The sequence below is a fragment of the Arvicanthis niloticus genome, chromosome 9, assembly GCF_011762505.2.
Source record: "Arvicanthis niloticus isolate mArvNil1 chromosome 9, mArvNil1.pat.X, whole genome shotgun sequence".
NCBI classification, from domain to species: Eukaryota; Metazoa; Chordata; class Mammalia; order Rodentia; family Muridae; genus Arvicanthis; species Arvicanthis niloticus.
This window is the reverse complement of record NC_047666.1, coordinates 85,001,697-85,024,640: the sequence shown is the minus strand read 5'-3', so window position 1 is coordinate 85,024,640 and position 22,944 is coordinate 85,001,697. Positions and strand designations below refer to the sequence as shown.

The 22,944-nt window shown below is 42.4% G+C and overlaps 1 protein-coding gene and 1 non-coding gene across 2 annotated transcripts in view; both read left to right on the top strand.

Annotated features, from left to right (window-relative positions):
* The window catches only part of Tmtc1 (transmembrane O-mannosyltransferase targeting cadherins 1), a 208,037-nt gene extending 199,895 nt beyond the window's left edge, over nucleotides 1-8,142 (top strand). The window contains exon 20 of the mRNA XM_034511599.2: nucleotides 2,754-8,142. Coding sequence (XP_034367490.1) covers nucleotides 2,754-2,894 — 141 coding nt within the window. The 3' untranslated portion in view covers nucleotides 2,895-8,142. The remainder of the gene's footprint in view (nucleotides 1-2,753) is intronic.
* Nucleotides 8,143-21,176: 13,034 nt separating this feature from the next.
* LOC117715854 (U1 spliceosomal RNA) lies at nucleotides 21,177-21,335 on the top strand. The gene has a single exon (XR_004607657.1). It is a non-coding gene; the product is annotated as a U1 spliceosomal RNA (small nuclear RNA).
* Nucleotides 21,336-22,944: the final 1,609 nt, after the last annotated feature.

Sequence of the window (22,944 nt, the reverse complement as noted above, 5' to 3'; positions counted from 1 at the left end):
TAGCAGGAACAATTCTGGACTTGCTGTATCTTTTGCAAGGCGTGTTCATCACAGTGCTACTCACCTTGGCCCTGGCTTCTGCCCTGTGACTGGGGAGAATGGGCCTCCAAGGGTTATGGAGGTGAAGGGTCGAAACAAGGACTTACACAGAGGTGGTGCAGATGTGGAGAAGACCATGAGAGTTTCGACTGCCCTAGGAAGGAAGGACATTCATCACTCAATGTGTCTAAGTCAGTGCTTGTGACCTGAAGTGCCTCAGATGTGGATAGTCAAGGCTAAATGGAACATTCTCTCCAGATTTCACACCAACGCTGCTGGTAATTGTATAGGGCATTTTCAGTGTATCTATAGTTTGACAGTAGGCCACTCCATGAAGTCAGCTACAGAATCTTCCATGTATGGTATCTTGTCTGCTCAGAAAGTGCCAGACTTTGAACGTTTGCACTTTTTGGGTTAGGGATATTCACTCTCTAGTGTGTGCCATGAACTTTTACATACAATGAGATAGATGGGCTGGAATTGCACCCTCTAAGAGGATTCCATCATCCAAGCCATATTTCAAAATACTGTTTCAGCACGGCCTCGTGATGGCCATCTGTGCTTTGTAGACTGTTACTGTGCAGTAGAAGGCTCTGTGATGCTGAGCTTGTTCTGTGTCTCACCGTCCAACAGACAGCAGCTGATGACAGCAACTGGGCCCAGGAAATGTGTCTGGTATGCCTGATGGGTCTTAGTCTTAATTAATTAAAAGTCAGTTCTATAAATCAGATCATTAAAATTCCTACACAGCATAGAATTGACTTAAGGAATATAACTGAAAAGAGTAAACAGAGTTTACAGTTTAATCAAGAAAAGAGCAATTTGAGGGAGAGAAGGCGAACTAGATTTTGTCCAAAATGGCAGAGGAACCCAGCAATCTGAGGTAATACCAAGGTTAGGGGTGAGACCCAAATTCAGGGTAGGCTCCAAGAACTTGTGGCCCACTACATGGAGTATTTTGAGAGTTCTTTTGGTTCCAAAAACATGTAGGTGCCCACATATACACTAAGCTTAACAGAAATCAGAGACTCGGGAGAGGTTGCTGGAGTTAGCAAACCAAGAACACCACAGAACTGGGCTCCTGTTCCAAGGCAGGTTGGCCTTTCAGCATCAATCATCAGATATGTCACTCTGCATAAAGCCATTACTGGTACTCAGGGTACAAAGTTCTTCTCGTCATTTCCATGTTCTCTTTCAGCAGCTGCACATATAGACATCATGATAACCAAAGAGTGAGTCACAGAAACTGAACAGTCTACCCAATGATGGGGCGACTACAGCATCCAGTGGGGGGTCTCTCTGTGGAATCAGGCAGCACCTAAGCTCTTTCCACACAGTCCCATGTGGGAGATATTACATCTGGGTAAACATTAACTGCTACCTTAGAGAGGTGTTGTTTTATATTGTGATGGAAATTTAGACCATCTCTGGTATCAACCCACATGGGATGATATAAATCAATCCATAGTTTTAGGATGGGAATAAACTGGGCAGCTTCCTGGGGAAGCTGTAAACATATGCTCCAGATAGAGCAGAGCACAGAAAAGGTCCTATCAAAGGTCGAGCAATGAGTTTCTAGTGGGGAATCTTACAGGAGTTTGGGTGACTCCAGAATACCTGAATCTCTGAAAGCCCCCCTCAGCTGTGTCCCTAGAGCCTCCTTCCTCAACTTCCAGCAATTGTTTACTGGTTATGTAACCTCGAGGAGGGGCCTCATGAAGTCTTGTAAGTCTCATGAGCTTCCTGGGCCTGTGAGCAGAGGAAATGGACAACAGAAGCTGTAGTTTGGGGCTCTGCAGGTTACAGATCTGCAAGGCTGCACCAGATGAGGACGATTACTTGTCCGTGGCCGTTTAGACCCAGGCACACTGATCTTAATGGTATTAAACAGGTGAGTGTTGACAGAGTGTGCTCAGCAGGTCAGAGGTTCTGTTCCTTCTGCCCAGCTGCAGTGGCTAGCAGGTGCTTTTCACCAAATACTATAGCTAGGAGATAAACCTAAGTCCATCTTTAAATTGTTTTAAAGATGTATTTATTTTGTGTGTATGAGTGTGTTGCCTGCATGTATGTGCGCCATGTGCATGCAGTGCTCACAAAGGTGAGAAGAGAGTGCTGAGTCCCTTGGAGTCACAGGTGGTTGTGAGCCATCATGTAGGTGCTGTGAATGGCACCATCCCCCACGGTCCTCTACAAAAACAAGTGTTCCTAACCACTGAGATATCTGTCCAGCTCCAAGCCCGTCTCTTTAATCGAGTCTTTTCTTTGTGTAAAGCTTTCGTTAGGGCAAAGGCTGCCATTATGTTTGAAGATGAAGATTATAACAAACTAAGAAGATAAAATGGATATCTGTTTAATTATTGTTCTACCCTTACCACGTCCTACCCCAAGCCTATTTGCTTCAAGAGAACAGCAGATCAGTGCTAACCTGCTGAGAACACTATAAAATGACAGTCTCCTTCTCCATACTGAGAAAGCTGAAGTCTGTGTTTCAGCCATTGAACCTTATACTGTAACTATCAGTCTCCACATTTCCCAGCTGTCTGGTTCTTAAAACAAATGAATTCCCCCCAAAGCACCAAGAGATAAAGATGAAAATATCCATGGATAAGGTTTCCTTAGGGAAGTCTTGATTACTGGCAGTCAGAGGAAAGAGAGGTTCCTTCTCCATCTTCAGAGGGGTGTGCTGAGCCGTCTTGCTCTTTCTTTCCCTGCAGGGAAGCTATGTGTCTGCAAGGGCCTATTATGAGAGAGCCCTGAGGCTGGTTCCAGATAGCAAGCTGCTGAAGGAAAACCTGGCCAAGCTGGATCGCCTGGAGAGGAGGTTACAAGAAGTCAGAGAACGGAATCAAACATAGATCAAAAGAGAACACAGTTGTGTGGGACTCAGCAGGCTGGAAGAGGACAGAGTTGGAGAGGCCCTGCTTACACAAAGCAGGCTTTGCCAGCCAGGCAGTCCTCTCCTGGTGGCACAGTGGGAGACAGCCACTGGCTACTGTGTGGAAAGAGTTGTTTCCATGAAAAGACAAACAGCAAAGGAGAGCAGACTGCCTGCAGGGAAGGGAGATAGCAAGTGCATGCTTTGCTGGCTCCTGTGTGACTCCCAGTCCCCAGGGTATTAAGCAGTGCTTTGGCAGCAGATAGTGACCCCCATTCTTACTATAGCCCAGAAATATAGAAACTCAAAGTCCTGTAAATGCCACAGCTGTCCCTAAGAAAGGATGTGTTCTCTGAAGTCAGCCCTTGGAAATCTACTTGGGCAAGGTCAGTTAAGTCTCAAGAATCTAGAGTCAGTGTTAAAGAACATTGGTAGAGTCCTGTGGAGTGCAGGGGAGCAGAACATTTGCTAGCTGGGCTTGGGCTAATATCCCCCAAGGGCATCACTAAGCACCTTTGGAGAAGTACATTAAATTCTACTCTGGTATGGTTTTTTAGTGCCTAAAACACCAAGATGGAATATTCTAGAATTGTATGTGACGGTTTATCTCTACAGGAAAATCAAAGCTCAGCGTCCTGATTCTTTATGGAGATGTTTTAAATGTTGGAGCTGTACTCCAGGTATCACTAGCATCGTGTCTCTACTCTGAACCTTCTGAGTGCATTAGCCATTAGGACCCTGGAATGTGTTGCTCAGGTGTAGAGCTGCGGGCTGCACTCTGCACACAAGTGTTAAAGGGTCGGTCCAGAGAAGGGCTCTACTTTATTCTCTTAAGGTCAAGACTTGTGAGATTTATTGTTTTTGAAAGATATATTTGAGCACTGAAGAATCTTTACATTGTGTTACAGAATTGCTCACAGACTCTTTTAAGTTGAGGGAAAAGAGCTCTGTCACTGACTTTTGAGATTTGGTGAGGATTCTGTATTTAAAACAGAAGTGAGTTTGGAGACTTCATAGGGAATACTCTAAACTCTAGGATGAAGTCAAAATTCATAATTTTTTAAAAATATATTTATATTTAAAAATAAGGAAGGCAGAGTTAAAATCACAATTGACATTATTTTTAGTTATTTATTATATAACTTATAAAATATTTAATATATATCCACAATTCTTGTTTTAGTTTTCCTCCATACATAGTCATTTTGATAGCAGCTCTCGAAACCAAGCATACGGAAATTGCAAAATAGGAAAGCTTTCATAGTCTCCCCAAATTATATTCGTTATTTGCTATTAAAACTAATGGAGTTAGGGTCAGCTCAGTGTTTAGGGATTGAAGGAGTTGGAAGGGCTCATCACTGAAACAAAACCACCACAGGCCATGCAGGTCCTGATGCTGAGCCAGCCATCACACAGACATGACAGCTGGAAAGCAAAAACATCTCACCTGTGTAGACAGGCCTGAGGGAGGGAAAACCCTTTGCTTCTTACAACCCAGTATCAGGATACAGTGCCTCTGTTATTTTTGTAGTAGGTAAGTTGAAGTGGCTGAATGTATTTGGAAAGGTGTGGTGAAGGAGTTTGACCCAACACATACCTGCTTTTGAGGGGGGGCAGTTTTTGTCACCTGGTTTCTGTCAACATTATATAAATTACAGTATCATAAATTGATCTGGAATCTTATTTTCTTCCATCTAAGATATAAATCTTCAGTCTCAAGGTCAAAAAATATGTCCTATAGTGTTTATTATAAAATAATTCCTAGCCCCTATGTTAGATGGCAAGGACCCTGGGTAAAAGTCATCTCTTAGTTTTAATACTATTTAACAAAATGGATGCATTTAAAAGTAATGGGACAAATCTAACTATAACATTTGACAGGACTTTGCCTTACTGGAAGTGCTAGAATAATTAAAAAGGCAGACAACAACGTAAACCTTTTAGAGGAGAAAAGGCCGCAGGACGTCTACGAGACTGCTGTGTCTGGGCCTCTCTTCTTTCTCTTTGGCATCTCCTGAAGCAGTAAAAATAAGCACTGCTTACAAAGAAAAGCGAAGTCAGCTTGCTTTGTTGGCCCAGATATTTTGGATCCTTTATTGAAATGAGGCAGTGAGATGGTTTCCATTGGTTGAAACATTTCCTGTGAGAAAATCAATTGCAAACTGTTTGAGTGTATTTTGTTGAGTGTATTTTGTAACATGCTGTTTGGTCCTTGTGACATGGAGTAGTAAGTTGGAGTTGTCTTTATTACAGTAGAAACAGAGCCTGGCATGTCATGAAAGTGCATCTGGTTTGCCATTAGCAGGCTTGTGCTTCATGGTGACTGGAGAGTTGTTTTTGAAGCCTGAGAGCTGTGCTGAGACTCAGACCCAGGACCTTGTGCACACCGGGAAGCACTCTTCCTCAGAGCTCTGTCCTCAGCTAAATTCATTCTTTTCTTTTTTTTTTTTTTTTGGTTTGTGTTCAGCCTTGTGTCTCAGAATTCTGAAACATGCCTTAGGTAGGAAGGAGTCAAAAAACAAATCAGGATTTGCTTTGCCTGTTTTGAACCACCAGCATAGCATTCCTGAAGTTCTTCCTTCTGTTGCACACAGAGCTCTTACACACACCCTTGTAGCCCCTCCTGCCACCACCACCATTCCTTGTCAGGCTTGCCCTTCCTACCTAAACCCAGTCCATGTGATGAAATCCACCCGAGTGGCAGTTCGTTCGTGTGCCCGTTGACATAGAAGTTATAGGGATGGCTTGGGGATTATTTGGTTAGGATTTTTCAAAATGATCCAAATGATATTAATGTCATTTACAAAACCCGGTTTCATGGTGGAACATAGGTGAATGGACCAAAAATGTGGAGATCATGGGGTAACAGTGCTCTCTGAGGCCTGGGGACCCTTGTTTGTTTGTGTGGTTCTGGGGTTGGAACTTCATGCATGCTAGGAGAGCCTTTTATCACTGGCTGCCAGTGACATCTCAGCCCCCCTCAGGAGTTGTTTCTTTTGAAGTTTGGTTGACATTAGTATGCAGGTTCTCTTTTGAATTTCACAGAATTTCACAGGCTTTTTGCAGCTTTCAGCCTAGACTAAATAAAAATTCCAAACCACACTGTAGAAGCCAACCTGGGGTGACTGAACTGAGGGAGAAAAGAAAGTAAATGTCCCATTGCTTGTGATTGTTAGCAGACAGTTTATATCCTTCTGATTACAGAGCAGCATGAGCTGGAAGGGAGACACTCCCTAAGACCCAGCTCTCTGGTGCCAGCAAAGTCCTGCAGGGCTGAGCACTTTAACTAAGGGGGTTTGTGACTTTTACCAAGGGGAAGTCAGTAAAATGACAATTCTATTTCTAGATTGGACTAAAATGAGCTAAAGAATTCTAAAGATTGAGACATTGTCCCATGGTTGGTGACATTATTCCTAGACAGACTGGCGGGTAGCTGAGTAGGGTGACTTTATGCTTGTGGCAACTGGACTGTAATTTGCCCTTCAGTTTAGAAAATGCTTGGGTGTTAGATGGAGAGGCACCACCTTGCTATGTGCATGTACCAGGCAAGGTACCAAAGATAACCAATGAAAAAAACAAAAACCCGGTTTCTTTGGACTCTTAGAAGGTGTCCATGGCTCAGTGTTTGCCTCTGCCTGTCTCTCTGCCTGGCACAGACACTGGTGCACACCTTTAAACCCAACACTTGGGAGACAGAGGCAGGCAGAACTCTGACTTTATAGGCCAGCCTCAGGATAGCCATGGCTACACAGAAAAAAACAACCAACAGCAACAACAATAACATAAACCCACACACTCATTCAAACTCTTTTTTTAAAAAACAAAAATCATAAGCAAAAATGCCCTTTTTTTTCTCTGTCTGTGGCGGGTCCACACAGGAGGATAAGCCTTCAGGAGACTTCTGACAACTGTGCCTAGGAGTTGGGTTGTTCTTACTTTATTTTCATATCACAGTTTCAATTGTAGGTTGACATTGCCCAAACACAGCAAAGCCCACATATCTAAATGGCATCCTTTTACTTGTAAAACTGTAGGTGCCTGTTCAACCTTCCTTCCAGACACCAGCTGTATAAGCTAAGGTTATCGGATACCAAAAACAATGTCGGGAATATAATTCTTGCCATTATTTTGAGTTTTCAGTGCAAAGCATGTTGTATAGTTCTGAAAACACTTCTAATATTGTTTCTGTGCGCTCTTTGTTCAGAGAGAGCAGATAAATAACTGCAGTACAAACCATGGCTTCCTATCAAAGTGGGGCCACAGGATAGAAAAAATTATGTGAGCCAACCACCAGTTGGCTCATATTAAAATATTCCATTTTGATCATTTGGACTCTTCTGATTAAAGCCACCAGGACATGTAACTTTAAAAAGAGACAGACAGCACCTCGCGATGCATAGTCCTGGTCTGATTGTAAATGTAGGTCATCAGCTATTTCTGACTGGAAACATCTGCCTGCAGAGATCCAGGATGTCTTCTTATTGAAAGGGGCACACATTCAATCTTGGTAGCAAATCTGGACGTTCCTAATGTGCATATCCTTTGGGGGTTCTTTAGCTGTTGGCCCATCACGGGAGCACACTAGTAGAGGGTTAGTGCTGCAGAGTTCTAATCACAGCATCACTCTGAGGAGCTGCATCACTGTGGCAGGCTAGTCTGTCTCAGTGGAGTTGTCCCCCATGAAGCACTGTCCTGTCCAATGGTTCTGGGAATAACATGAGTCTCTTTAAAGCATCGAAAAGCACTATGAGTCTGTGGAGGTGATGATCTTGCCCCTCCCCCCTGCATTCCCCCTCCCCCCACTGTTATTCTCAGTAGTGAGCACCACAACCACAACAAAACACATAAACAACCATGGGAAGGATTGGGTTGCCCAGGTATGTAACATGACAAGAGTAGCAACCCTTACTTTACAGTCTGTGTGCTTAAAGTTCTTGTAGTGACTCTGTCACTTTCCTGGGAGCCTAGGAAACTGAGGTGTCTGCAGAGGCCAGAACTTGTTTTGACCATGTGGAAGTCACTGTGTTTGCTGTCAAGACCTTGTTCTTCGTTCCCACTGCTCAGTGTTCCTATTTTGATTGATTGTATATCGATGTACACCTGCATTATTTTTGCTATGCTGCTCAAAATATTTCTCCATTTAAGTCTGACTGTATACTTTGCCTAAGTCTTTCAAAAATAAAATTTATGTAAATGTCTATTTTATATAAAATATGGATAAATAAGAATGCTGTCTGGTCTCAGTCTCTCAAGTTCTCTGGTTAGATTTTATCAATAGTCTTTTTGCTAGTAAATCTGAGCTCCAAAAGTAAAGATGGCCTGTCCTTATCTGTCAGACATCTGCTCCACACGTGACTGCCTACTTCTCTGCAGGAGAGTCTGCCCTTGTCTCCCTTGGCAGACACTCCAGCCCATACTCTGCCCTCTGCTGGCTTTGTAGGTATCTTTGGTCCCTACAAATGGAAGTTAGAAATCAGTGGGTCAGCTGTACCTAGACCCAACACACACACACACACACACACACACACACACACACACACACACACGTTCTCCCTCTCCCCCTCCCGCTCCCCCTCCCTCTCTCTCCCCCTCCCTCTCTCTCCCCTCTCTCTCTCTTTCTCAGCTCAGGACTTTACCTCCTGCAGCTTCATCCTCCCCATTAGCCTTTGTGTTATCCTTCCTCTTCTGCTTGCTAGCTTTTGCTCACAAGCATCCTATCACTAGCACAAAAGGGGTGAAACACCACAATCTCCATCAAAACCCAGGGCCAGGTTGTGGCAGAAGGAAACCCAAAAGACAAAGGTGAGAGTGAAACAGGGAGATCATGAGGGACACCTGACTCTGGATGAGTGACAGGTGCAGCCCCATAGTACTCTGAGTGGAATCAAACAGCAGTTTCAGCTCACCTTTCTCACTTGGTGTCGGCAGTCTATGGACACAGAGGATGCAGATAACAGAGCAACCATAGGGCCTCTGTCAGGGGATGACTGCTGCTGCTACCGCTGCCCCTTAACCCCCAGAACATAGGTGACGGAGGCCCCTAGATTCTGCCACCAGGTAAGGATCACATCTCTATGGCTTACTCTGGATTTCCTGTAGTTGAGGCCAGTATGGACCCAGATATGCCCAAAGGAAGTCCTGCCTTGGTGGAATGCTTTGAACTGGGAGTTTGCAAGCTTCTCCTTTAGAGCCTGGTAGTCCCAGCGTCTTCAGTGCAGTCCCAGAGGCATGGCTGGTTCTCTCCTGCCTTGGCCTTCTCCTGTTAGGGCAGCGCAGGGGCAGATGGTGGGGCTCCGAGCAAGCTCTGATCAATCTGGGCTGGCTGTGAGATGCTCTTGTAAGAATCCTGAGAAAATTAAGGGGAATTTCTTAAAGTTGAGTGATTTTGGGGCCTCTGGCCAGGCCGGGGAATTTGACTGAAATCTTGACAAAGTAAAGCCTTAAGCGCAGATGCTGTGTTTGAGTATAGTCACCTGTGTGGGTTCCTGCAGCAAGGAGGTGTGAGATCCCAGAAGCTGATGTGAAAAGCAGGAAAATGGCCTGGAATCTCTCTCTGTTCCTCAGAATAGTAGTTGGGGAAATCCCCATGGTTGTTGGATATTAGGTCAGAACAAGGATACCCATGGCGTTTTATTTTTAAAATGGTCTTCTAAAACAAACATTTATTTTCTGTGTATGTGGGTGGGAATGTATACATATACATATATACATCATATACATGTTTGCACCACACGCATGCAAGCACTCAGGCCAGAAGAGGGCATCATATCTGGAACTGGAAGTTCCAGACAGTTGTGAATTACTGTGTTGATGTTGGGACCAGAACCCAGCATATCTTTGAGGCAGATGGATCTTTATGCCATATACTTTAATATTCTAGTGTAACAAAACTGATGTAAAAATAACTTTTATTCTCCTGAAGTAATTGTTATTGTCAGCCGGGAGGCTTACTGCCTCCGTCTGCTAACCTAGGCCTACTCCTGGAAGCTTCTAGCCTCTGTGTGTAATCTTATCTAGGCCTAGAATGTCTTTTGCCTCTGAGACTTGCTGTTGAATAAGCTCACCCTTTCTAGTTCTATCTAACTCTCACTAGCTGGTTCAACTCAGCTGTTCTGGCTCAAACTCCTTTCCAAGCTGACTGGTTCAATCCAGCTTTTCTCGGTTTCTGACTGAATTGCTCCTCTTGGCCTCATACTAACTTTGGCAGTATGTTCTGATCTGGCTCCTTCTCATGTTTGGCTTGTTCTGTCTTCACCTGTGTTTAGCTCTGTGGAACCTGTCTCTGTAAAACATTCCTGGTAAAACTGCCTCCCTCCTTCCTCCTCTGCACTGCCGTCTTAAGTAGCTTCCCTTTCCTCTCTCGTGAGAGTTGGGCAGAGCCTATTCTGCCAGTTCTTTCTCTGATTCATCATTCTGTCTGACAATTAGATATCACTTTCAAACATGGATGCTTCCTCCTATAAGCTAACTTTACCTTTATTGTTTGGGATTAAAGGTGTGTGCTAAGGCTGAGCCATACCGCATCTAGAAACAGGTGGGTTTTTTTTTTTTCCTCTGTAAACAACACAATCTCACAGTTTACAGTGTGATCAAACATCCTGCAACAAAATGACCTGTTCTATTCATACTCTGTCTTTGTGGGATCTTGGATGCTTGCTATTCTTGCTCTCTGCCTCAACTTTACCAACCCTGCATCTTCCAGGGTTGCACTTCCCATGTGAAAGCAGAAGGTTGCCATGGGAGATAAGGCAGAGTCAGGAGCTGTTACAGTCACCAGATGCCTGACTAGCTGGCATTGTTGGCTGGTGCTCCAAAGACTGCAGCATTAAGCCATCTCCCATGAGGCTTTGAATTTACTTTATAGCCAAGACAGACCTTGAATCTGGGATACTCTTGTCTCAGCTTCCTAGCAGCTAGCACTACAGGCTTAACCCAGGTTTGTGTATTAGCTTGTACAGAAAAAAGAATTAAGTCAGCCATAGTAGAACACATCTGTAATCCCAGTAACACATAGGAACCTGAGGCAGAATGTTCCAAGTTCAAGGCCAACCTGATCTACCTCTAGAGCAAGAAGAACCTGTCTTTAAAAGAGGAATGACTTAAGAAATGTTTCTTGTGAGGTTTTTTTTTTTGTTGTTGTTTGTTTTTGTTTTTGTTTTTCGAGACAGGGTTTCTCTGTATAGCCTTGGCTGTCCTGGAACTCACTCTGTAGACCAGGCTGGCCTTGAACTCAGAAATCCACCTGCCTCTGCCTCCCAAGTGCTGGGATTAAAAGCGTGCGCCACCACTGCCCGGCAAGAAATGTTTCTTTGCTATCAAACAATAATTTAAAGGGTGACTTTGACAATAAAATTGAGTCTTCCCATTAAGAGAGCATGACAGATAACGACCATAATAATGGCCTCTGTTATGAAGACATTACGATCAGCAATGCGCTCTAACAAGTGTTACCACTTTTAATAAAGGGCATCTTGAATCCCATGACTGAGTTGGTGTCTTCAAGTGAGAAATGGAAATGAGGGTAGTTATGGCCAGAACCAAGATCCCTGCCTGTGTTTAGGAACCTGCTTTGAATAAAGTGCTCAAAAATAACCTCAGTGACTTTTCTTGAAATGAACAGTCTGGAAATATGGAAGGTTAGTCTCCAAACAGAAGTGCTAGTGTATGCTTGGCAGTTGGTGGATTTGGTCCCTAGACATCTCCTCATTTAGAGATTTGGATAGGGCAATGTACTAGATATTCAAGTTTACGTTTTAAAGATTTATTTATTTAGTTTGTGTATATGAATATTTTTCCTACATGTATGTTTGCAAAAAGCATACTTGCTAGATATCCCAGGAAGTCAGAAGGCATCACATCCTCTGGGACTGAAGTTACAGTTGTAAGCTGACATATGGGTGCTGAAATTGTAACTATGTCTTCTTCAGGAGCTCTGGACCATGGTGCTGGTCTCCAGCCCTAGATTCAGGCTTTAAACATCATTTTAAGGCCGTCAATAGCATTAAAACATTACATTTATAGGTAAATTTCACAAAGTAAATAACCATGTAACTGACCCTTGGCTCAAGAGTCTAAGTGAGCAGCTCCTGCTGCCTCTGTGCTTTTCACTCCCCTAGAAGTAGCCAGTGCCCTGGGTCCTAATAATACAGTGAGTTTTGTCTATTTGGGTTGAAGACTTTTCAACCCATTTCTTGGTTCTTAGGACTTGATAAAATGCGCCCTGGGAAGTAGCCCTGTCAGATATGTTTGGGGACTGCAGGCTGTAACAAACCTAAACCAAAGCTATATCATTTTCAATGCAGAGTTTTTTCTTATGTATTCTTAATACTCCCATCAAAAAAGCCTTATTTTTTTTCTTCTCAGTCTGAAAATACTCTAGTGATCTTTAGTGAGGGCTTCAAAATTGTTTTATGGGAAAGGAGGAAATACAACAGTCCAGGAGTGAGGGTTGTTGGGCCTTGAGAAAGAAAAGCAAAGGCTGACATGGAGATATTGTCCTCATGCCAATCACACCATGGAACATAACTGGATTAACTTCCTAGGTAGCAGTTATGCTTGAAATTCAAATCCTCTGAGAAGGAACCATGGAAAGACATCAATTGATAAGATGTCTGGGTTAGTGAAAACCATGACCACAGGGGAGTTAATGTTTTTTTCCTTGTTCCATATCTCAAGGTCACTCTAAAATGTGTACTAGAATCTGAACTAAGCTTTAGAACAAAAAAAATTGATTAATTTAAAATTCTTAGTCATACACACACACATACACACACAGAGATATACTTGTCTTAGAACTCATGAACATTGATATTTTCATTATAACAAAGACTGGATCTTGAATAAAATTTTCATGAGGTATGTCTTTCTGTGTTTATGAGGGTTTAAAACAGCCTTTGAAAATAGGTTCTTTCTTTTTTCAGTTGGCACTTTCCCTTTCTTCTTGCATTCAATCTTTTTCATTTTTCTTGGCATTATGTGGAAATTAGAATGGCTCTGGAAACTTCATCTTGTTAAGTGGCTATGGAATCTAGATCCAGAGTATGAGTGAATGCAATAACCAGGGTCTGCAGCTCTCAGATGGGGGCTGCTATAAACACAGACCTGCTGATCTCAGGCATGTAGTAACTGGGGTCTGCAGCTCTCAGATGGAGGCTGCTATAACCACAGACCTGCTGGTCTCAGGCATGTAGTAAGTGGGGCCTGCAGCTCTCAGATGGTGGCTGCTACAACCCATGTCTGCATCTTTCAGATGGTGGCTGCAGTAAACTGGGTGCGTAGCTCTCAAGTCGGTGGCTGCTGTAACCACGTCTGCAGCTCTTGAACAGAAGCTGCTTTTGTTCCGACTACACATTGTCCTCAGGTTTTCAGTGTTTTTAATTCCTCCTCCAACCAAACACAGATCCTGCCTAATTTTAGACAAGAAATAGAAACACCACCACTCTGCAGAAAAGAACTCATCAGGTGACCCACAGACTCATCTAGAAAGGACATTCAAAGTCTGTGGTTAGAAATTTTCTTTGGAAAACCTTAAACTGTGAATTTCTTCTAGTTGGTTGGGGGCTAGAGAAGAAGAGACTGTTTGTGATATTCTTTGTGAATCACACACCCTAATCCCATTCATCTCTCCATCTCTCCATATTCACCCTTCACCCCTAAAACTTCTACACCAAAAGAAAACAAATACCCTCTTTTAAGAAAAATCATCTCACCATGGAAGCTGTGATGTGTCACACAGTACAACCTTTTTCCTAAACAGCTTTAATTGCAAATGTTCATTGCACTGAGTCATTGGACTGGTTTGGGGCCTCTGGCTTCTGCTACATCAATAGTACTGGATCCTCACCAAGACTTCTCATGCATATCCTCTTGTCGTCCTGTGTCATGGAGATCCTGCAGCCTTGGATCTGTAGGACTGGCCCTTTCACAATCTCCAGCAGTTTATAGATGGGGTAGATGCTCGGATGGGCCAACTCAAAGCCCTGGATCTGGGCCTGGGTGGAAGCTGAGTTGGTTAGCCCACCAGCTCTCCAGTTCCCATGCCATTGGGACTAGTTCTCCTGCACTGCCCCAAGTCAATAGCTTGGTTGGCAAAAATCTTGCAGCTGTGAATAGGTGCCTGGTTGCTGGAGAAATGCACAGAATTATTTAAACTATTCTACCAGAGTGCTGGGCCTTAGCTTTTTGGGTATCTTCTGTGTTAAGATTCTGGGTGTGAATGACAAAGACCATCATCAGAATTAACTCTGTTCTTAATTCTCCTCTAACAGCTGTTGTCTTTGCCTGAAGGATTTTGGATTTGAGTAAGAGACTAATAGCAACTGGAGGGTTAGGTGTGTGTGGTAAACTTTGAGGAACATGAAAGTTCTGTAGTCCACCACCCTTGGTTTACAGATTGTTATTTTCCTTTTCACCCACCTCTGTCTCTCTGTGACCTATACACCAACTCCAGATGATGACTAGGAGTGAAGATAAATGAAAAGGCCAGTGGGGTGTGGTGGCATATAATGTAATCTAGAACTCAGGTGGGAGAGGCAGGAGGAACTACAAGTTCAAGGCCAGCCTGGTCTATATAGCAAGAGACAGGGATGAAGTCATGATGAGAAATGAGTTTGGGACAAAGGAAAGATAAATTACAAATCTCACAGATGAAGCCCATGAAACTTGATTTTTGTGACCCCAGTTAAATGAATTACTTTTATTTTACCTTTTGTTTTGTTTACTGGTTTGGTGGCAACATGTCACCCTATAACCCAGGCTGTCCTGTAAATGATTGAGTTTGAGTTCCTGTGTAATCACTCAGAGGTCAGTAAGTGGCGGTGATAACAGTCATTTTGTGTATCCTTTGAGTTACTCTATTCAAGCTACTGAAAAATAGCATTGAAAATGGTAAAGAAGATGTTCCTGTGTTGTATGTGTTCACAAATTCTTAAGCATGTCAAAGAACTTCCACATGTTTGTCTATGTGAGCATGTTGTTTTGCTTAGTTCTTTCACTACTTTATGTTAGGACCATGCATCTTGATACTCACCCACTCCCACTTTGCTGTTCATATAGAAGAATTAACAAACCTGGGCATTTGAGATTGTTATCCCCATTTATAAATGAAAGTGACTAGCTGGGAATGGATGGTGTTAAAAGCATTTGTAGCAACCACATATCCAGGCAGATTTTCTATGGCAGATTCATGCTGAGAACGAGCACATAGATGCACTGTAACCTCTGAAAGATTGTGCAAGACACACTGTACTAGTTGCTCTGAGTGGAGAATGAACTTAATTATCTTACTTTATTAACCATGTCCTAACTAGAGGATAAAATACAACAAGAATAAAACTAGGCAGCCATTTCATTTACTGTTAGATCAAAACAGATGAGGAAATATCTGTGTAGGCTACAATATCATCCAAATAAAATGAATTCTTCCAAAATAACGGAGCCTGGGGCACTGAGGTAGAGCCCTGAATTCCTGAAGCTCTTCATAGCCCATAGGCCCACTGTTATTCTGCTGTTCACCAAAGTCTGTTTGCATGCAGGGCTCCCCTGCTGGATGGTGAGTTCTCAGGGGCACAGCAAAGGGGGCATCATGGATGCATTCACAAACCAATAGGTTAGATGTGATTATATCAGAGATTTCACTCTGTAAATGCTCATTTTTCCCCTAAAAGAACAGAGATAGAATAAGCAAAATGCCAGATGTGCCCTTGAACAGAGCTGGCTGAAGAGTGAAAGACATGTCCCAGTACGTTAAGCAAACTGTTGTCAGACTTTAACCATGGGTTCCAAATCTAATACTTTCTCCCAGCAATATAAATGGCTGGCTAACTGACTGGGGCTTCAGGGAACAGGTCTTCAGGTGCTCAGCAGCTGTCCTAGTTTCATTTCTGTCACTTGTTTTAGCTCACAGTTCTCAGTCACTGTCAATTAGTGAGAGAGACTCAAGGGAACTCTGAGCCGCCAATCAAAACACAAACATATCAAGAGCATGAAGAAACTGATGAACCCATACTGCCTGCTTGCTTTTCTCTTTACTTACACAGTGCAGGATCCAGACAATGAAACACTGCTGCCCACATTCAGAGTGGGCCTCCTTACCTCAGTTAACACAATTCCTCAACTGAGCCTCTTGTCTTAGATGGTTCTAGGTTGTGGGAAAATGACTTATCACAGGAGCACATGGTGAAATTCACTGTGCCATTTCTGAGAATGTTTTGAATTTCCAATTTGATTTAAATTTTACCACTATAATCCTCTCAAGAAATCAAGAGCACAGGACAAATTAAATGTAATGAGTTCTTTCCAATTTCACATAAGAATCAGTATTCAATTGGAATAAGGACTGATTCTCTTTCCAAAGGCCCAGATCATTGATGCTCATGACAGAGACTCACTGTTCTCTTCCTTATTTACATGGTCTGTGGCTTTCATATGTTTTGAATTCCAGAATTCTGAATTTCATGTTCTGTAACTGAAGCAAAGCTGGAAGCCCAGAGCATTGCTGCTGATTACACCCCTACTGGGTTACAGAGAAGAGCTGGAGTGTTTGTGGATGTTCAGAATTGCACTATACATCAGGAAAGCCTTCCTGTTAGTTTGTTCTGTCCTCAGCCTTTTCCAGGAAAGTAGCTCATACATGATTAAAAATGAGTTTTGAGGGAGTTAGAAGCAGGAGGATTAGGAATTCAAGACTATCCCCTTCTGCTACACAGTGAATTGAAGAGCAGCCTGGGCTACAAGAAGACTTTGCCTAAAGCAACAATAAGATGTTTGGCCTTGATTTGTCCTAAACTCGATTATTGCTTTCAAAATAGAACTTTACAAAGAAATAGGTACTAACAGTAGGGACCTTGAGGAAAAGAGAAAATTGGGCCCAACTTCCAACACTATCTAGCCAGGATGCCAGAAGAGACCACTCGATAGAGGATGGTTCAGAAGATGGTTAAAAGGGAGCAAAGAGGAAGGGTAGAGGAGATGAATGACAAGAATTAAAACACACAAAAGGCTTTCTCAAAGCGGTGTAACTACAAAAGGTTGCTAAGTTGCCAGCCTTTATTCTTCAGCATGTAGGGGCAGACATGTTTCTGTCCAACAGAACAGGCTTACAACCACCAATGAAAGGTTTTTGGCTCAGTCAGGAGAGAAGTGGGGAAACACTGGTTGATGAGGAAACCTGGAAACATTTGCAGATGCCTTTGTGAGCCTAGGTACATACTTGATTCAGAAGTTCACACAGGCCATTAAAGAGTTTTGAGGCTAATATTGCTTTTGAGGATAAATTTTGAGGATAAGAGGTGTAGTCACTGACTCATAGGACATTAACATTTATCTAAGAAATCTTTCTTCCTAAGTGCAGCAGCCATTTAGATGTAGACATCACTAACTAGTCCAAACTGTGGCATGCTTTGCTCTAAGTCAGATCACTGCCTGTCTCCTGGAATACTGCCAGTCAAGCTTTCTCCTTGCATCTTAAAGTTATAAGAGTGAAAGGGTCATGGATTCTTCCTCTGTGGTTTCAGAGAGCCACTGAGGCTGGGGATCATGTGGTAGAAAAGTCCCTATATGAAGGGCCTGAGAGGGCGGGAGGCCCTAAGAGCCATTGAATACAGCTACAAAAGTAAAGTCTGGGCTGCAGTAGAGAAGCTGAGATGTTAGAGTTACCAGAGCCATGAGAGCTGCCAAGAAAAGCTGAATAAAAGAAGTGGAATCACCCCAAGAGAGAAAGGTGTGCTGTGGGCAGCAAAGCCATAGAAATATGAAATTAAAGTCCCAGGCATTAGACATCAAGCTAGAAGGACATGGTGTTTGCCCTGATGGGTTTTGGTCTTGGTTTGGTTCACTATTTCCTATGTCCTGTTCCTTTTTTTTGGGGGGGGGGTGGCAATATATATTCTGTGTCTTATAATAGAAGAGTATTATTCACCTTTTTATTTTACAGGGAGTTACAATTAAGAAAATTGAGTCTCAGAAGAAACTTTAGAACTTGGACTTTTGAAGTTGGACTAAATGTATTTTGCATTATGGTATGGTCATGAGCCTAAGTGGGTCAGGAGGTAGCATGTGGTGGTTTGACTGGGAAATGTCCTTCATAGTCTCAAGCATTTGAATGCTTGGTCCCGAAGCGGTAGTCATGTTTGGGGAGGTCTCACTGGTGCTACCCTGCTGTGGGAAGTATGTCACTGGGGGTGAGTGGGCTTTAGGACAGGTGCTCTGTGCACTTCTGCTCTGTTCTTACAGTTGAGATGTGAGCTCTCACTTTCCTCCTGCTGCTCTCATGGTGTTTTATCGCAGGGACAGAGAAGTAACTAATACATGCAAAATCAATGAAAAATTGAAACTATCCTGTTCCTAACTTATCTGCTGTCTGTATATTAGATTCTTATACAGAGAGATATTTTCTAGAAAATATACCTTTTTTGTATTACCTTTTGAAAACTCTGACTTTGTTGTAGTATCACTGAAAATATCCTGTAATTTTCTAACCTAGCATTTCTGTGATATGAAATTGTCATCTAGAGCCTTATGGAATTGCTGTGTCTCTTCAGATTATAGCTAGCAGACCTACACAGCTGTAATGGAAGTATTACCTCATCCATGCTGTGTGCAACATCCTGTAATATAAAATGTCATATTTTTCCCTGTGGGAGATAAAATTTCATGCAAGAGTAGCATTAGTTTCTTACTAATTCAAGGAAATATTTGATCACATTCTTCAATTAGTATTTTAATATCAATGACTAAAATACACTAACTAATGCTTTTCTTCTTTCTCCTTCTTGAACATAATTCCCTTCCTCCCTACAGATATCTGTGCAGCATCTATTGTAGGCCAGGGACCCAGTAAACCACCAAGTGGACCCCAAACCCTGATCTTAACAAGGTTAAAGTATAACAAGGAATGAGGCATTGTAAGGTACATTAAAATATATATGGGTTGGAAACACCAAATGGAGTGGAGTGAGCAGGGAGGAACAATCCAGGGGTGAAGGCCCATAGCTGTGTGTGTGAGCAGGGAGGAACAATCCAGGGATGAAGGCCCATAGCTGTGTGTGTCAACAGGGAAGGAAGACAGGGGTATGAGAGTGTGACACAAAGATCTATGTGTCACAAATCAGCAAGCATCTTTCTGAACAGGTGACATTTACATGTTATAACATGATAATTATTATGAGAAATTCCAAGTCCTCCCTAAGTCTGCATACATTGAGAACTAAGATACTGCACTGGTCACATGATCTAAGGTGTATTCTGATATGAATCAGATGCTCGTCAGCCATGTTCTAACCTAACACTTATGCACTTTATTTTAAAAACATGGTTTGACCTTCTGTTTTATGTAAACATAAAGAAAACTCTAATACAGAGATGATAAATTACCCAGAGCCACTTGGCCAGATAAGAGTTAAACCTTTGAACTTCTGATTCATGAAATATACCTCTAGGAAAAAAAGCTCCATGTAACTTCAGGCTGGGCAGATAGCTCAGTCTATAAAGCACTGGCCTTCCTTGCAGGCACCAAGATCTGTGTCTGATTCCCAAGACACAAATACAAAGCCAGGTGTGATGGCACACACATGTTATTCCAATGCTGGGAGGCAGAGACAGGCAGATCTACTTGGCAAGCTCCAGGCCAGTGAGGAGCAGATAGCAAGGACAATTGCTTCATCCCATGCAACCCTGTCTCAAACAAAACAAAACAAACAAAAAAACATAACATCTTGAAATAAATAAACAAGGACTTTTTTTTTTACATCTTAAAGAGGTTTGTCTTTGTCTATCCGGGATAATCTGTGAACTACTTTGCCTGATAGGGTTGGTGAACCTTTAATACTACAGATGAGAACCTTACAGTTCAGCTACAGACAGCTGACTTCAGTGTGCTGCCTTATGTCAGGAGTATAATTACTGCATTACCTGTTTCCTGACTAAGATTCTGCAATGCCTGTTGTTTTATGCATATGAACCACAGCATCCTGTGAGGGTGTTTTGTGTTTTGTTTTGATTTTTTAAACAAGAGAACAGCCTGAGATGTTGATTATGTTTGTCTGGCATTTTAGTCTTTGCGAATAATCTAGAAATAATTGTTAAAACAGGTTTGGTAAAAGGACAAGTGTTTATCGGTATATTCTCCATGAGATAGAGATAAAACAGTTGGTTCATTTATTTTCAAGTAATGTGAAATAAATAAAAAGCAATATATTTGGGTCTATTCATGTGTGTATTCGTATTCTTGGCATACGATACAACAGTTCAGGATTGCTTTCTTCCTTGGTGTTAGTAATCTTAGTAATCAAGATTACTAAGTAATCTTGTTAACTTGATTACTAAACCCAACAACTTGGAATAAACAAACAAGGAAACTGTTAACAAGATTACTTAGTAATATTAACCAGATTACTAGGAGTTAAAATTCTACATAATACCTTTACAAAGAAAAGAGATTATCCCCAAATACAGATTTAAGGGGCTTACAAGTAAAAAATCAGTAAGTATAAAGAAAGCCATGAAGAAGGCTGTGAGACTTTGGATGAGGAAAGACCATGTATGTACAAGAGACTCTTGTGTTGAAGTAGAATGACAGGAAGACAGGGCGACTGAATGTGTATCAAGATGAAGGTACTTCTGAAAGCCTTCTTCATGCCCCTCGTGCTTCTGATATCGAGCTTCTGACTGAGTATGGATCTAGAGAGTAACTTTTCTTGACAAGGAGATGTCTTTGAACAACAGATGTGACACCCTAGAAAATGAAAGGAAGCAATGTCCTCCAGGGTGACAGCCTCCAGTACCAACAGTGATGAACAAAGAGGGAGACTTCTCGGTGAGTGCCCCAAGGCCCTGGCATGAGGCCCCTCAGTCACCAGCAGAGCTGGGATGAACCAGTGTTTTGTGAGCAGCACCATTAGAAAAGGGAATTCTCAATGTCCCCAGAATGGGGAGGTATCGGGTATATATGATTTCTGTATGGAGACTGATAGGGCCAAGGGTCTGTCTGCTCCCTTAAATGAAATCCTGGTTTGTTTTTTAGAAGCCTTGGGTTATCTCTTATACATCTAAAGAGAAAGTTGGGGTTTTTACTCAATACTGGAACTACATACTCGTGTTGACTGTTAAGAAGGTATTCTCTGCAAGTGGGAATGTGGGAAGGGGCAGACTGGATGGTCTCTTGAGTCACTGAAGCAGGCAGAGAGGTTTTAAAGCACTCACTTCTGGTGGTCCCTGTGCCCCAGTCCACTAGCAGGGAGAAATCCATTAGAAAAGCTAGAGGTGACTACTAACCTGGCAGGGAGATGCTGTGATCAGGTGGTTTCCCAGCAAGCAGCTTATCCATTGCACTTGGATATGTTGGCCCCTGGGATTTCCCCAAATGTGGTAAACTCAACTGTATAGTTTGTGATAGTGGAGGGGACTGCATTCGAGTTCTCTTCTGAAAAAAACGAAAAATAAACCTTTAAAAAATACATTTCCAGAGGTTAACATTCTTACATGGCTACTTTGTCATCTGATGTTAATGGACTTCCTGGCTGTTGAATTATCTACTTACCTTGTCTCTCAGCTTACACAGGTGTCATGAGACACATAGTAAGTGTTTCACTCAAGTTGGAATTCATTAACTTCATTCTGTTCCCCCTAGCCACCTCATAATTAGATCTTCTAAAATGAAATTAGGTTAATTTAATGTGGCATGTTAAGGATCTTGTGCTGGCTCCTCATGACCAACAAGTCCTTCTAGTATTGAAAAACCATCTGCCTAACATCTTTGCTTTCACGTTGCGCTTTTATTCAACAAATACCCATGATTTGCTCTACACATCAATCGGCTTAATACCCATTAAGTCATATATTACATTATAATCTCAAAAAATTATGTAGAAGAAAAACTGAGGTAGAGCATGAGGTAAAGGAACATGCCCAAGGTCACAGGTTTTAAAAATGGCAGAGACTGTCTGCCAGACAGACTCACTTGGCTCAGCAGGGTGGCTATGAGTCGACCCCATAGACTACCTTGTACTGTAAGTGGGCAGTGGGGAGCTTGTCCTCTGAGACCAGCAGCTCACCCTACAACACATGGATTAAAGTCATCGAGCAAAGACATGAAGCTCTGAAACCACCAGGAAAACCATCAAGATGTGGACAGCTGTTGTTTTCTGGTTGGCTCCTTCAAAACACGTAAGACAGGAAAAATTGACAGATGGAATTATGCAAAACTAACTTTAAAAAGTTATGCACAACAAAGAAAATCATCATCAGAGCAAAAAGACAACACAATGAAAGAGAATCTATCCATGGCTGGTGACTGCCCAGAAGCAGGTAGAATCCAACAGACTAACCACAGGCCAGTGACTCTGGACGAGGCATCTAACCTTAATCTGGTACCAGGGAGAATCTTGAATCATTTTTAAGTGGCTGGTCATTTCTAGATCTTCTCGAATATCCTTTTCAACAGTACTCCAATAAGTATATTGAAACAAATCCGGGCTTTGATTCCCATCTAAAAACAGCAACAGTGAGAACAGGCAGCAGAATCCCAGAAAATCTGCACCTGGGTGCCACCTAGTGTTAAAACATGGAAGTGACAACAAGCTCAGAGAAAAGCAACCTCCCTCAGGACAAACAGGCTCAGTGGAAGTCCTTCCAGAGTTAAGTATCTGACCCCTGGGCACTCATGTGTTACACCAACTTGCACTAAGAGCTTTTAGGGAACCCTGAGCTTGTCTAGTACTCAAAATGACAGAAACTGACCAGGCAGTAACCCTCATGGGCAAAGTCCTGGTGAGAAGCTGAAATCATTAAAGGAAATTTGATGAGCTTAAGGAAAATACAGAAAGGTTTCAATATCTTATCAGAGAATCTCAAAAAGCTGAAAGCAGCTAAACAGTTCCCAAGATGAAAATTATTCGTAGTGAAATTGGAAATGTCATGGAGGCATCAAAAGCAGGTTAGACAGAACCAGGGAGCTTGAAGATGAGCTACGTAAAATGCATGTTTGAAGAAAAAAGATTGAGGAAGGAAAAGGGATTAATGGAAAATATCATGGA